This window comes from Cinclus cinclus, chromosome 11 (assembly GCF_963662255.1).
Source record: "Cinclus cinclus chromosome 11, bCinCin1.1, whole genome shotgun sequence".
Taxonomy (NCBI): domain Eukaryota; kingdom Metazoa; phylum Chordata; class Aves; order Passeriformes; family Cinclidae; genus Cinclus; species Cinclus cinclus.
Window position 1 is genome coordinate 12,478,255 of NC_085056.1, and position 13,123 is coordinate 12,491,377.

At 37.2% G+C, this 13,123-nt stretch overlaps 1 protein-coding gene across 1 annotated transcript in view; it reads right to left on the reverse strand.

Moving 5' to 3' along the window:
- Positions 1–227: 227 nt before the first annotated feature.
- The window catches only part of ADCY7 (adenylate cyclase 7), a 31,119-nt gene continuing 18,223 nt past the window's right edge, over positions 228–13,123 (reverse strand). The window contains exons 12-26 of the mRNA XM_062500037.1: positions 12,995–13,075; positions 12,017–12,089; positions 11,112–11,209; positions 10,425–10,509; positions 8,770–8,907; positions 7,576–7,638; positions 6,850–6,888; positions 5,343–5,500; positions 4,077–4,158; positions 3,372–3,527; positions 2,542–2,688; positions 2,040–2,147; positions 1,166–1,280; positions 506–630; positions 228–392 (exon numbers count right to left, since the gene is read on the reverse strand). Of these exons, the coding sequence (XP_062356021.1) occupies positions 246–392; positions 506–630; positions 1,166–1,280; positions 2,040–2,147; positions 2,542–2,688; positions 3,372–3,527; positions 4,077–4,158; positions 5,343–5,500; positions 6,850–6,888; positions 7,576–7,638; positions 8,770–8,907; positions 10,425–10,509; positions 11,112–11,209; positions 12,017–12,089; positions 12,995–13,075 (1,615 nt within the window). The 3' untranslated portion in view covers positions 228–245. The remainder of the gene's footprint in view (positions 393–505; positions 631–1,165; positions 1,281–2,039; positions 2,148–2,541; positions 2,689–3,371; positions 3,528–4,076; positions 4,159–5,342; positions 5,501–6,849; positions 6,889–7,575; positions 7,639–8,769; positions 8,908–10,424; positions 10,510–11,111; positions 11,210–12,016; positions 12,090–12,994; positions 13,076–13,123) is intronic.

A 13,123-nucleotide genomic window follows, 5' to 3' on the forward strand; every position in this document is an offset into this window, starting at 1 on the left:
GGTAAATCTTCAAATTACTTCAGGCAAAAGTAGTCCTTTTCAGACTGACAGTTGTGTATCTTCTAGATATTTCTCAGAATTCTTCTTTATTTTAAAAAAAAAAATCTCTCATCTTGAGATGTAGAAGAGATAGGAACAGTATATACATGTTTTTAGAATAAAGTCCTTCACATAAGGAGGGAAATTCTACGTCTTCACAGAAGGGAGACAGATCTAAGTCTATTTTGATTAACTTCATTGTAGCCTCAGTTCAGTCCCATGCCTTGGAATTTGGCTGTCTCAGTGCAAACAAAGTAAGTCCTCAGTTCTCCCTTGCCTTTGACATTAATGAGTCCCCTACATTCACATGAGTATCCCAGCTCCTGTAGTATTTTGCTTGTTTCTTCTGTGACCTTTGTGTGAAAAGAATTGGAAACTTGTGAAATTCTTCTGATTATTCACATTAAAGCAAAATTCCAACCAATCAGAAATAATGCCCTGGACATGGCAAGGCTCACAGTTTTACCTGGATCTTGCCAAGCTCCCCTGTGCTCTCCATTCGGCTGGCAACATTAACAGTGTTGCCCCAAATGTCATACTGAGGCTTCCGGGCACCAATCACACCAGCAATCACCGGGCCGTGATTGATCCCTGCAGAAACAAGCAGGTGTCATTACTGAGGAAGAAAGGGATGTGACTCCCAGTTTCACTGTTAACTGTAGTTTCAGGGGAAAAAAACATCCCAGAACTTAACTCTGCAGCACCTTTCTAGCAATCAGTATTAGTACTGTTCTATAGATACTCATACTGAGGCTCAGGAGATGTGAAGTGATTCACTCATTGCAAAATGGGAAGTCTAGGGCACAAAGCAAAATTCTTCCTCTTCTGCATTTAATATACAGAAATAAGCATTGTAATGACAATACTGTCTTGAGTCAACAGTCACTAACAGGGTACTTCACCCTTCATCTGTATCTTTCATTTCCTCCAAAGTCACCCAGTTGCTCTCTTCCTGCTGCTCCCTCCAGTGCTGAGAAAAAGCCCATCTGTGGAGGAACTTGGCCTGTCTGAAAAGCTGACCAGACAATCCTGCCTTTGGCTATTCAGCACTTGGACCTACATCATCCTAGCTCATCTGTCACTTGTCTGAGCTGTGGAGTTCACGTTCCCCACACCAAGACCTTACCAACACGTAGGCGGAAGTTGTTAAAGGAATGTCGGTTGATGCCATCCAGTTTACTCATCAGGGCAATTCCATACTCCACCATAATCCCAATGTGAGCGTGCTGCCTTTCCCTGTCCTGTGCAAGTCACAACACATACTAATGATCAAATTACAATACAAAAGGCTGTGTCAGGCTGCTACTCCAAAGCAGTACTAGAGTGACTGCAGTGTTTATGAGACTACTCATCCTTATGAGTGCAGAACTGTAGAATTTCAAAACTCCATTAAATTCACCTGGGATGGCTATGAGGTAACAAGCATGATAGGATTTGATTTTATAACAAATTAATGTCTGTCCTTTAGGGTTTCAGCTTTAATTTTACATATTTTGTGTATAATATTATATGCATCTTAAAGTCGTATGCAAACCTGCTATACCGAAAATGAGCCAGAGAAATTTGTGTTAATTGTTCTTGGGTGACAGTTTCAGACCAAATGTGGCACTTGAGGATTCTCCTTCTGTGCCAGTTCTCAGGTGTCACAAAAAGCCTACTGTCCAGTTCCGAGATGGCCTTTCCTTTGGCTCCCTTCTTTGACTCCCCTGTTATTAGAGCCCTTCTGTTATGCATCTAGTTGTGTTAAAACTATTGGAATCAAAGATGAAATATGTAAAAAGTATGCTGGGATTACAGACTGAATACCTTAATTTAGAAATAAAATGGAACTAGGAGATAAATAATGAATTCAGCAGGAGACAATACAATTTTGTCATTTTTTCCTGTATTTTAGAAAGGCACCCTTCATGATTTATTTTTTTGTATCATGTTACATTTTGTTACTTTGAACACACCTATGCACCCACAGGGTACTGAAGGCAGATTCAGAGCCAACATACCTGGTTGTTCTCCTGGCCTGGTGTAACACTGAGACCAGCTGCTGCCATGTAAGTGCTTCCAATTGTTTTTATTTTTTCAACACCACTAAATTTAGGTTTTAACAAGAGCTGTTTGAATGGAAAGAAAACAGAAACTTTAGACTTTTAATACCACATTTCAGTGTAGTATTTAACCAGAAATCTGATACTGAAGATTGGATAAAATACTGAGAATTAGTTTCACAGTTTTAATCTACCCACTCACAGGAGAAATGAAATCACTGAAGTACTGAAATAAAGTCCTTAAATTCAGGACTTTCAAACCTTATTTCCAGTGGATTAGATGATGTACTTGAAAATCCCAGCCAGATGAAAAAATACCTTTCAAGATTGCAAGGCTGAAGTCAGAATATTAGTACAGCATAAAAGTGGTTTTTCCCCCTCTAATGCTTACAGATCTAGTGAAACATTTATTTTGCAGTAAATATGTAATCCAATGCATTTTTGACAGAAGCTTAATTACCTCATCAAAATCAGCAATGATTTCATTTAACAGCCTCAAGCATTCCAAGCCTTCTTTATTGACATCACATTCTGTGTAAAACACTTTAAAATCTGGAACTGATGCAAACATGACACAGACACAATCGTAGGATTGATGGTACCAGTCCTAAAGGAAAGCAATAAACCCACACATTGTCAGCAGCCACATTCCCCCACTCACACTCATGATAATTGTCTGTAACCAGTAATCAAATTACAGCTTTCCTATGAGGTCAACCACATCTCTCATTCTACCAGAAACATTAACAAAGTGGATCTGCCTAAGGAAAAGCTGAGATTCCTTAAAGATATCTTAAACATTTTCATCTTCTTGGACAGTGTCACTCTTCTGAGACACAGCATTGTTCTCCCTGATGTCATGTCAGCAGAATGAGATTTCTTCTTTAAAAAAATCATTATCAATGAACTTCTCTCTGGGAGAGACTGTTTGCTCCTCAACTGATTTCCCTAAAAACTATGACCCAGCCTCTCTGGTAAAATACTGTCTTTGGAAAGCAATAAATCTCATTTAAAATTAGAGTATTTAAATTAATTAAACTGTGCCAACTTAAACTGTGTCCTGAAGCTGAACTACTACTTCTGAGAAAAGATTTCAGGGACTGACACTAAAAGTTGCCATTTTTTTGAGGCCATCTATTTAACAGGTTCTTGGGTTCACAAAGGTTTTGGAATACAAACAAGAGGCAAAGATGGCAGAAGTTTATAGTCTGTGTTCTTTTTCACATCATGTGTACTATATATCACAGAAATCCAATTTGCTGTCCTTCACACAGGAGAGACTCAACACACCTCATTTCGTTTTTCTCCAATGAAATATGCAGCAACGTGTGCTGGAAGTACATTTTCCAGCAAAAGCCTGTTAACATTCTCCATAGTTTCAAATTGTTCATGTTCCTTTTTAAACTTATTCTTCCACAGACAATCCAGTCGACAGTAATAATCAATCTGCAAAGAGATCAAATATGACAAATTAAATCCATAAAATAACTCACGGAAAAATATTAGGCAATTTTCTCAAGAAGTGCAGTAGCAATGGTTTCTTCATGGCCTTTTGAGTCTATACAGTTACGAAAAATGGGATTTGAGAGCAGAGGTCAGAAAAATATGAAGCAGCCACTAAGACCAAATGTCATTCGATACCATCAGGTGTATTTACCAAAATGACACTTTAGTGATATGATTATTTTTATCTTCAATTGCTATGTTGATTTCACATGAATACTGTTATATACAGATAGATCAAAACTGGAAGAACCAGGAAGTTCTCACATCTGTGATGTGAACACTGTTGAAAACTAGAAAAATGTTCCCATCCTTTCACAGAAAATTTTTTTTCATTACCAAAAACTAATTACAAGTATGTTATCTGCAAAACCCAAATATTAAGAAAAGATAAAAATATACACTAATTTAGAGCACACAACACTTCTGCATTTTATTTAAATCAACTCGCTGCAAGTAAAGGAACTCCGTGATTGCGTTTTAAATACGTACCTGTTTTGCAAGTAAAACTAGGGTTATGTAAAACAGAACCAGATATAAATTGGTCATTATCCTTGGCTCTTTGATGAAAAACCTGAAAATAAGAGAGTAATACTAAATCATCTGTATGCTTTAAGAGAATCTGCACGATGGAGGGCTGGGGTGGGAGGTGAGGAGGAGAGGGTGTCTGTCCCGACGTGCCCCACAGTGTCCCTGTTCATTTGTGCCAGTGGCTGGCTGGGACAGGTCCTGTCCTATCGAGGAGAAAGGATGATCAGCCAGCTCAACACATGGAATGATGCCTTTCACATCAGGACACACTGGGTGTTGAAACCTTGTTCAGTAGCTCTTGTAGTGAGATGTTCAAGTAAACATGGCTTTATCTTAATGGAGCCATCTTAATTTCCACCAGACTGAGTTTCAGCTCCCATCCCACATCACTTTACAAAAAATACAGCCCACAAAACCTTGAGGTGGGAAAAGAAACTTTCTTATTTGTGCAAGGGATGACAATAACAAAATAAAAACCTGAATTCCTAAGACAAAGACAGCAGTTAAATCATACCTGTATCTGAATCACCATTCATATTTCATAGTAAGATCAGTCTTACCACATCACTTACTTTCTACAAATGCAAATTAAATTCTTATCATATGAATAAGTTCACTCAAGCTTTTATAAGGTGTGCTGACAGGTTACAGCTCCTGCAAAATAAATGTATTCTAATCTTCAGCTATGAGACTATGCTGAGGAATCTGAGAAAGCCTTAAAAACTAACAGTAAAGCCTTTGCATGTGATTTCTCTTCAGTATTTTCAGTTTCTGCAATTAGATCAGGTAAACTGCTGTTACTTTTCAAAATACCAGCACTTAGGTTAGTACATGAAGGGTTCACCATCCTATTGACTACCAAGGTCTCACTAGCACAGCTTGAGCCTCAGACTTTTAGCAAGGTTTTTCTTCATAACTTAAGATCAACCTTACTATGACATTAATATTCTACTCCCTAGTCCTTACTGCAATCCAAGGCTTTTAGAGATCTCAGAAGCCACATTACAGAATTTTTTCAGAGAACATACATTTTTTTAAAAAGAAAAAAAAAAAAAAGGTGACCTGGTCTAATAGTATTTCCATGTTGTTAACTTTACAGAAAGGTTTGCAGTGTCCAGCTTACATGACTTTGTTATTTCAGTATTCATATATTCAAAATATGTAAGTGCACAAAATCTAACACTTCCTTAAATGAAACATTAAAGGATGAGAAACTTTACAGTGCACCTGGTACTGTTGCCATAGATGTCTTTGTGCTGAAGGGTATTAAAAATGATGAGGTAGACAGTCACAGCAATGGACAGGAGGAGAACTTTGAGTTCGAAGCTCATTTGAAGAAACACTGAGCAGGCAATGAACCCCAATATACAGCAGTAAGCATAATACTGTAAAAGAGGAATGTAAAGAGACTTTGCATTATTCAGAACTTATGTCTAAGAGATGTTCAAACCACAGCAAATGCTCTGAGTTTATGGTCACCGCAATTTAAAACAAAGAAATTGCAATCACTTAAAGCTGTATTTTTAATGGTGCTAAAAGGATGAACTAAATATTGATTTTAGTTTACTTTTTTAATTAGTTATGGGTAAACAAAAATATTTAAACAAAACAAATCAACATAAGTAAGCAATGCTAGATAAAAACTGAAGTGTTGAGAATTTATCTCCTGAAGTTTCTTAATTAAGCGATTATTTATGTAAAGCTCAAGACTAATCTAAAGTAGGTTTATAGTCTATTGAACCAGCAAGTCCAGCACTCTAATCCTATTCTGACTCTGCTTTCTCATTGTAACCCAAAGCAGATACCCCATTCTCCCCTCCCACACCAGTAGCACGTGGAGACCATGAGTGCTGACCCAGCCTTAGACACAGCTCCTTCACAAGAACTTTGATGCTAGCAAGCATTATCAAGCAATGGCCACTATCCCCATCATGGAATTACTGAGCACTTTGCCAGGGGATCCCAGCTCAGGCATGGTGTCAGCATGCACCTGCAGCCCGCAGCTGGCAGCACCAAACACGGTACCAAGTGTGTGGTGCAGACGGGATTGCTGCGGGCAGCCACGGGCACAGCTGTGAGCTGCCACACTTTAGTCTACGGGCAGCTCCAAAATTACCTCAGGTTCTGCTCCTCAAGAATTCATGTCTCTTTATGCACAAAGCAGTTTTCCCACCCAGCACAGGTCTACCACAGAACTGTGAGATTCTTGGCTAAATAATTAATATTTCTGCTGAATTGAACGACCCGAACAACTCCTAATCAGAGCCCACATATAACACATTACACCAATTCTGTCATCCTAAAGGCATTGTGTCTGCCTCCAAAAGATACCACTCTCCCTCAAGCCAAACCTCTGAGAAAGGAACTAATTTGTAGAGAACACCAACAGAGGTCTCTCAGCCACTTAAGCCCTTTTACTCCGTAAACACACTTTACTGGGACACTCACAAGTATAGCTCTCATCTTTCAGACTCAAATATTATCATCACCCTGTTCTGCTGACTTTTTCTTAAAGTTTTAGACCTGCTTCTAAGTCTGAAATTTCTAAAAACTGCAAAGCCATACTTGATTCAGCACAACAGCAGCAGCTGAATAATCTTGATTTCATGAAGATTTTTTCTGCTGTCAGACACCTTAAAAAGCTGCCTTTTATACAGCAACAGAACCTGCCGTTTGTCAGTAATAAACACAACATTCAAAGATCAGGCTTAAGTAAGATGCATTCACTACTTACAGTTTCCTCTATGCAGGAATGAGTTGTGTTTCCAAAAGTCTGATTTACAAACATGCAAGACAAAAAATTACCAGATGAGTACAATGTGCATTTCATATGTCTAACTTATCATTTGTCATAAGCACCTGAATGAAAGGCTCCTCACACAACCTGCTGCACGTAATTCAAAAATATGTCCACTATCTAAAGGGATAGCCAGGTGACAAAGTAGCATCCCAAACATTTGGATGAACTTAAAACAGAACACTACTTTGGCACTACAGACAGAAAAAGTGAAATAATACTTCTGTGTCACTAGTAAGTGATTAATTTACCCTTACAGAAATGCTAGAGAACACCTTTCAAATATCCTGTGACACCTAAATAAACCAAAACTCATTTTTTATAAATGAATACTCCAGACTTCTGAAAATCCCTAAAGGATGCACAACAAAGCCATATGTAAAAATACAAAACACCCCTTAAAACTGTTTTGTGTCATTAGCAAGTCTTTATGTTCAACAATTAAAAAAATAAAGCCAAACCTTATCTTTATAAATAAATAAATAAATAGATAGATAGATAAATAAAATGGCAATAAAATGTTGCCATCCATCTACATGATAGGAGTTGGATTTTGATGATTCTTGTGGGTCCCCTTCAGTTCAGGATGTCCTATGATTCTATACCCACCATCCAAGATTCATTTCATTTCAATCCCAGAAATTAAGATGGTACTCTACTCACATAGGTGGTACCACTCAGGTCATTTGATCCAGTAAAGTTGGCAGGCTTGTTCTTTTCGGCAGTCTTGATTTATTGAAGGGGAGGAAGAAAAAACCACAAAACACATCACATCAATAAAACCACCATACAAACTTATTAGAAGGTAATCACTGATTTTTTTTTTTTCTCCATGTATTTTACAAAGAGTGCTGATCTGGTTGTCTTTATGTCAAAATACAGTGGCACCCCATGTAGTTGTATTAAACACATAGGCACACACAAGCTGCAAGAAGGTTAAAATTTACTTATTTTCTAAATGGGGGTAAAGTTTTACATTATGACTATGTTAATTTAGCAGCTATCTGGCACAAACGTGTTTTTGTCTCACCCCCCAGTTTCACAGCTGCTGTTCATGTTTTCTTTCAGGCTGTCTCTTGTGGTGGTCACATGACACCACTGTGAATCATTTCAAGGACCTAAGCCAGCAGAAAAAACACCCTACGGAAGAAAATTAAGCATTTTCTGCAGTATTGCTTTCAGAATGAACTCCCTGTGGAATCAGAAGAATGGCAAGGCAAACAAACACGTGGGATCAGGAGGACAACAGTTTTAGTAGTTAACTATGAGTAAGGTAGACCTGTTAACACACAGAGGTTGTTTAAATAAAAAACACAGCACAGTTATTCAAATGTACATACCCCAGGTGCAATATAATACTCAAACTAAATTTAAAAGACAGATGCCATTTCCACCTTACTCCAGCAGTACCTATCCTCAATGCCTTTGCTATTAGAGAACCAAGCTGTGTTCTTCCCTCCCTTATCCCCATTACTATCAGTGAGTGGAAATACCACAGTGAACTGCTTAAAGCGCTGCCTGCCACTGCCAAACATTTAAAGCTACATTAAAAAAGCAGAAAAACATCTTAGTGATGAGGGTTACAATAAAGAGTTGTTTTCAGTGCCATCTTGAAAACAAGAAAAGGTGGTATAAACTAGAACTGAAGTTTATCACACGTACTTTCAGTTTCACAAACTAGGAGCTTTTCTTTTTAATGCCTTTAATTGCCATCATGCACTATCCCTGTGCAATCATCTCATGTTGCAAATCAGGCATTAGGAAAAGCAGCAAAACTGGTACTTGATGAAAAGAATGCAGGAAGTTACTTAAACTGCAGATTTTACAGTAAGTTAATCAATTAATGTGATTACTTACCAAATTAAAAATGGCTATAATGAGCAAGGAAGCTATAGTGATGAATGCTAAAGGCAGCCTGAGTAAAGGCATTGTTTCCACCTTTTCTGAGACAGCACACAGATGGTGAAGGAGAGGCCACTGATCTGAGCAGCACTTCTGAAAACACAATTAATAACAGGGATAACACTTTGATACAGGGGAAGAAATATTTCTAAATATAAAGCTGACCTTTTTTCTGAAGGAGAGAGTCAAGAGCCTTCACTGGAATTCTAATTTAGAACTTTGAATCTTGTCATTCAGAGTCAATGTGTAACACCTTTCCCCAACTGAAAACAGAGACAATTCTTCCTTTTTTCAAAGGGGTTGGGTGCCAAAATTTTCTGAATTTGTGCTTTAATAATACAGAATTTTGGTCTGTTTGAAAGATCTAGAGAAAAGCTAATAAAAGTGCAGTAAAAGTGTTGGGTTTTTTTGTTTGGTGGTTTTTTTGTTTTTTTTTTTAGTTACAGAGCTATGATGTTATATTTGGAACTAAATTTTCAGATTACTAAATCAAAATCAACCCTAGACAGTCCCCATTTTTGCCATCCCTATATCCTCCAATTGTTGCTAGAGAGAAAAAAATGCAGTAAAGCATATAATTTTAATGACTGCAAGCATTATTCCATGATGCTGCACTAAAACCCTCCCAGCATAAAACTCAAGTCTGATACAACTGCAGTCTTGGAATTTTCTGTTTTCTTTGTGTGTTTCTACACATGTAGAAAAAACATATTAATGGATATACACACACCCCTCTCTCTCCACAGACATATATGTAAAAATCCATCTATCCACAAATATAAATGCCACACATACATAAAATCCATACATCTGTCCAACCATACAATTGAGTCATAAATCTTTATCCCATGTCCTGAGTACAATTGTCTCTTATTTTTTAAGAGACTGCAGTGCAGTGGTGCTCTGGCACAGTGCAGGTTTAATGAGTGCAAGGAGCATTCTAAAATCTCTTCCCTCTCCCTACCCTGCTTACCAGGAAGTTCTTAAACTGAAAATGACTTTTTTTTTTTTTTAACTCTGTATCACTGAACTCTCCATCACTATGGGCTCTCTCTTGTCACTATGTATTTTCAAGCAGTAATTGCACGTGTTTAATAATGCAAAGAAAAAGGAACTACAAGTGCAAAGTGTCCTAATTGATGTAATGGTGAATTTGGAATTCTAACAGCCATGAAATTGTTGCCAATAAATTATTCATGTTTGTAATTTTTGTTACACTTCATAAATTATTATGAAAACTGATCTTCGGTTCCAACTTATTTCAGAATTTTTTCCAGCATAGAGGATAACAATATTTACAACCAAAATTACTATTAATGACAAACAAAAACAAAAATACTTTTTAAAAAAACCAACCCCACATCCTCCTTCCTACCCATCTAGTCTTGCACCCAAGTAGTTCTGAACTACTGTGAGAATTTTCAGACATGAAAATCTGTCTGAAGGGAAATCTATCTCAGGCAATGGAATCTTCTGGTAACCTGAGGTTCAAGGCTCCTGTAACTCCTATTGAAATTAGTAAATTTCATCAGCCTAAAAGGCAGACCAAGTTGCTGAAGTATATCCATCCACTTTTGAAAATAGGAAGTGTTTTTTAAAAATGAACTTACCAGACATTTCTCAGCAAAGCACACAAACAAAATAAGCACAATTATGACTGCAACAACTCCAAAGGAAATTCCCAGTTTTGCAGTTCTAAAAATAAGAAGAAAGCACTTTAAAATCCACGTTTAAATATTATTTTTCTTCAAATAGCACTGAATGCCCATGGCATCACACAGGTTATGGTTGCTCTGTTGCACAAGCTGTTTTAAGAGATTCTGCTCCTGATGGCCTGAGCCACTGCCCTGTGCATAAACCACATGGAAACTGCAATGCAACAGCCACAAGAAACAAAGATGCCATAAACTTCAGCATTATCCATCCTCTGCTTTCTCAGAGGAGTGACCAGCACCTCCAAGTTGCCTCCTTGGAGCTCTGCAGAGAAGGATCTCAGTTTAACCAGCTAAATCCCATTTTTCTACTGCTCAGTGTCCTTACAGCCAACTGTTCCTATAAAATAGTATTTCTTACTTAATTGACCACCTCCCTGTGTGAACTAAGCAAACAAAATATTGAAGAAATATTTCTATTTTATTTTCATACTGGTATCTTGGCTCTTATGCATTCCTTTATCATCAGGTAATACACGTTTCTTAAATTTAACCCCTCAGGAACTCCAAAAGGTTTCATGCACGAGGTTCATCTTTAGCTGCTGGTTAAATTTAATTATAAATAATTAAAATACCAGCACTTACTTTGGCATGATAAACATCTGGATCACAAATATACAGAGGAACACAAAACTGGCACACACGAAGTAACTCTTGAGTTTTAGAATAGGAATGGTGCGATACTGAAACACAGAACAAAGCATCAGGGTCATTTCAGGGGTGTTTTTTCTTAATTTTATTACATCCTTGAGATGATACATATATACAAGTTTATACTGTATTATTAAAAATACACCCAGGACTAAAACAGAACAAAAGAAGACCACCACCAAAAAAAAAACAAAAACCACAATACTTGAACATCTTTCAAGATAAACAGCCCAGTCCAAAGGATAATTTCCAACCTAAAGGGAAATGCAGGCAGTATTTAAATCAGCTCTCCACAGATACCCATGGCCAAAATCCTTATCAAGAAAGGATATACACAGAAATAAGCCTAAAGTGTGTGTATAGACCCACACCATTAACTATATCCACAGCACAGTAAATTTAACAGTAGTTATTCAAACAGAAAAACTACATTGCACCTAACAATTACCAACATTATATCTACAATGAAACAGCCACAGAAAACAAAGTGTTTTCATTAAGGATGCAGAAATCCCTTTTTTTTCCTCTTTAAATCTCATTACTTTTGAGGGAAATAGTTTATATAGAGAAATTATCAAACTCCACTAACTCCCTTACGGCAGGAATTTGACAACAGATTAGAGACAATCTTGTTTAAGATCAGAATTTGTATTCTTAAGGAAGAATGACCAGTTCAAATGACTCCTGAAATGTTCTTTCCATTAGTTACCAGAAGCCTCTTACAATGTGCAGTCAGCTCCAGAACCCAGTTTCAGAATGAAAAGGTTCAAACATATTCTTATGCTGCTCTGAATGGCAAATTGAAGACCAAAAAGGGTTACTACTTTGCTCTTACCAACCTCTTTTTCAAGACCAGGTTCTGCAAAGATCAGTGAGAATCCACAGAAGTCATCTGATCTGCCACACCATGGGCTGCAGCCAGAGAGAGACAGGGGTTATCAGGGCAACAGAGCCAAGGACAGGACACAAAATCATCGCTGCACTTGAGACCCTCCCAACACACATCTGATGCTCCTGCAAGGTCTTTATGTTTCACAGCAGAACAAACCAGTGGTTATGTTCTTACTCATCTGACAGGCAGATCCACAACACTCAGACAGCAATATCTGCCATCTACATGAAAAATGTAGCTCCAAATCTTCCCGAAGGCTTACGAATAGGAAAGTGTAACAGCAGATATCAGAGAGGGCTCACAGCCTCCAAAACATTCCCTAAATAAAACCAGACTCCTATTAGGAGTACCTGAGGCACAGCCTTCCTAGAATTTAGATTAAATAAAGAGTTTTTCTTCTCAAATTCAGTGTTTCAGCAATTTAACAATTTAAATATTGTACTTTAAATTAAAACCAAAAAAAAAAAAAGAAAAAAAAAGAAAAAAAAAAAGAGAAAACCCAAACCACCACCATTGCCTATATTTGTCTGCTTTTAAATGTACATGTAGTGCCAAAGGAATTACCTGCCCCTGACAGACCATTTACCTTCAATGGACCAGATACTAAAGCAACTTTATTACCCACAAAACTGGTTTGACTTTATATGTAGATTTTTGTTCAGGACAGCATCCCATTTCATTAAATCTCTTGTTTTAACAAAGAAAACACTGAACAGCAAGATTGATCACTGGCTTCTTGCTAAATAATGCAGTAACATTTATATTCAAATTAAATCAAAAAAGAAACTAAATAAAAAACAAAGACAAAAAAAAAGCAAGACAAAAATCCTGGTAACTTCATACGTAGATTTTATATCTAGGCTTAAATTTAGAATGCAAGTTAATCTCAAAGAAAAGATGAAGAATAAATTAAAGTACTGCATACGTAGTTGAACTGAGGCCTTCAATGGTTGACATCATTTCATCATAAATGTCTTCCTCTATCCTTCCCTTCTGAGATGAATTTCTGAGGATGAAATTAAGTCTGTGTGACAAATGCTACTCAGAAACAAGT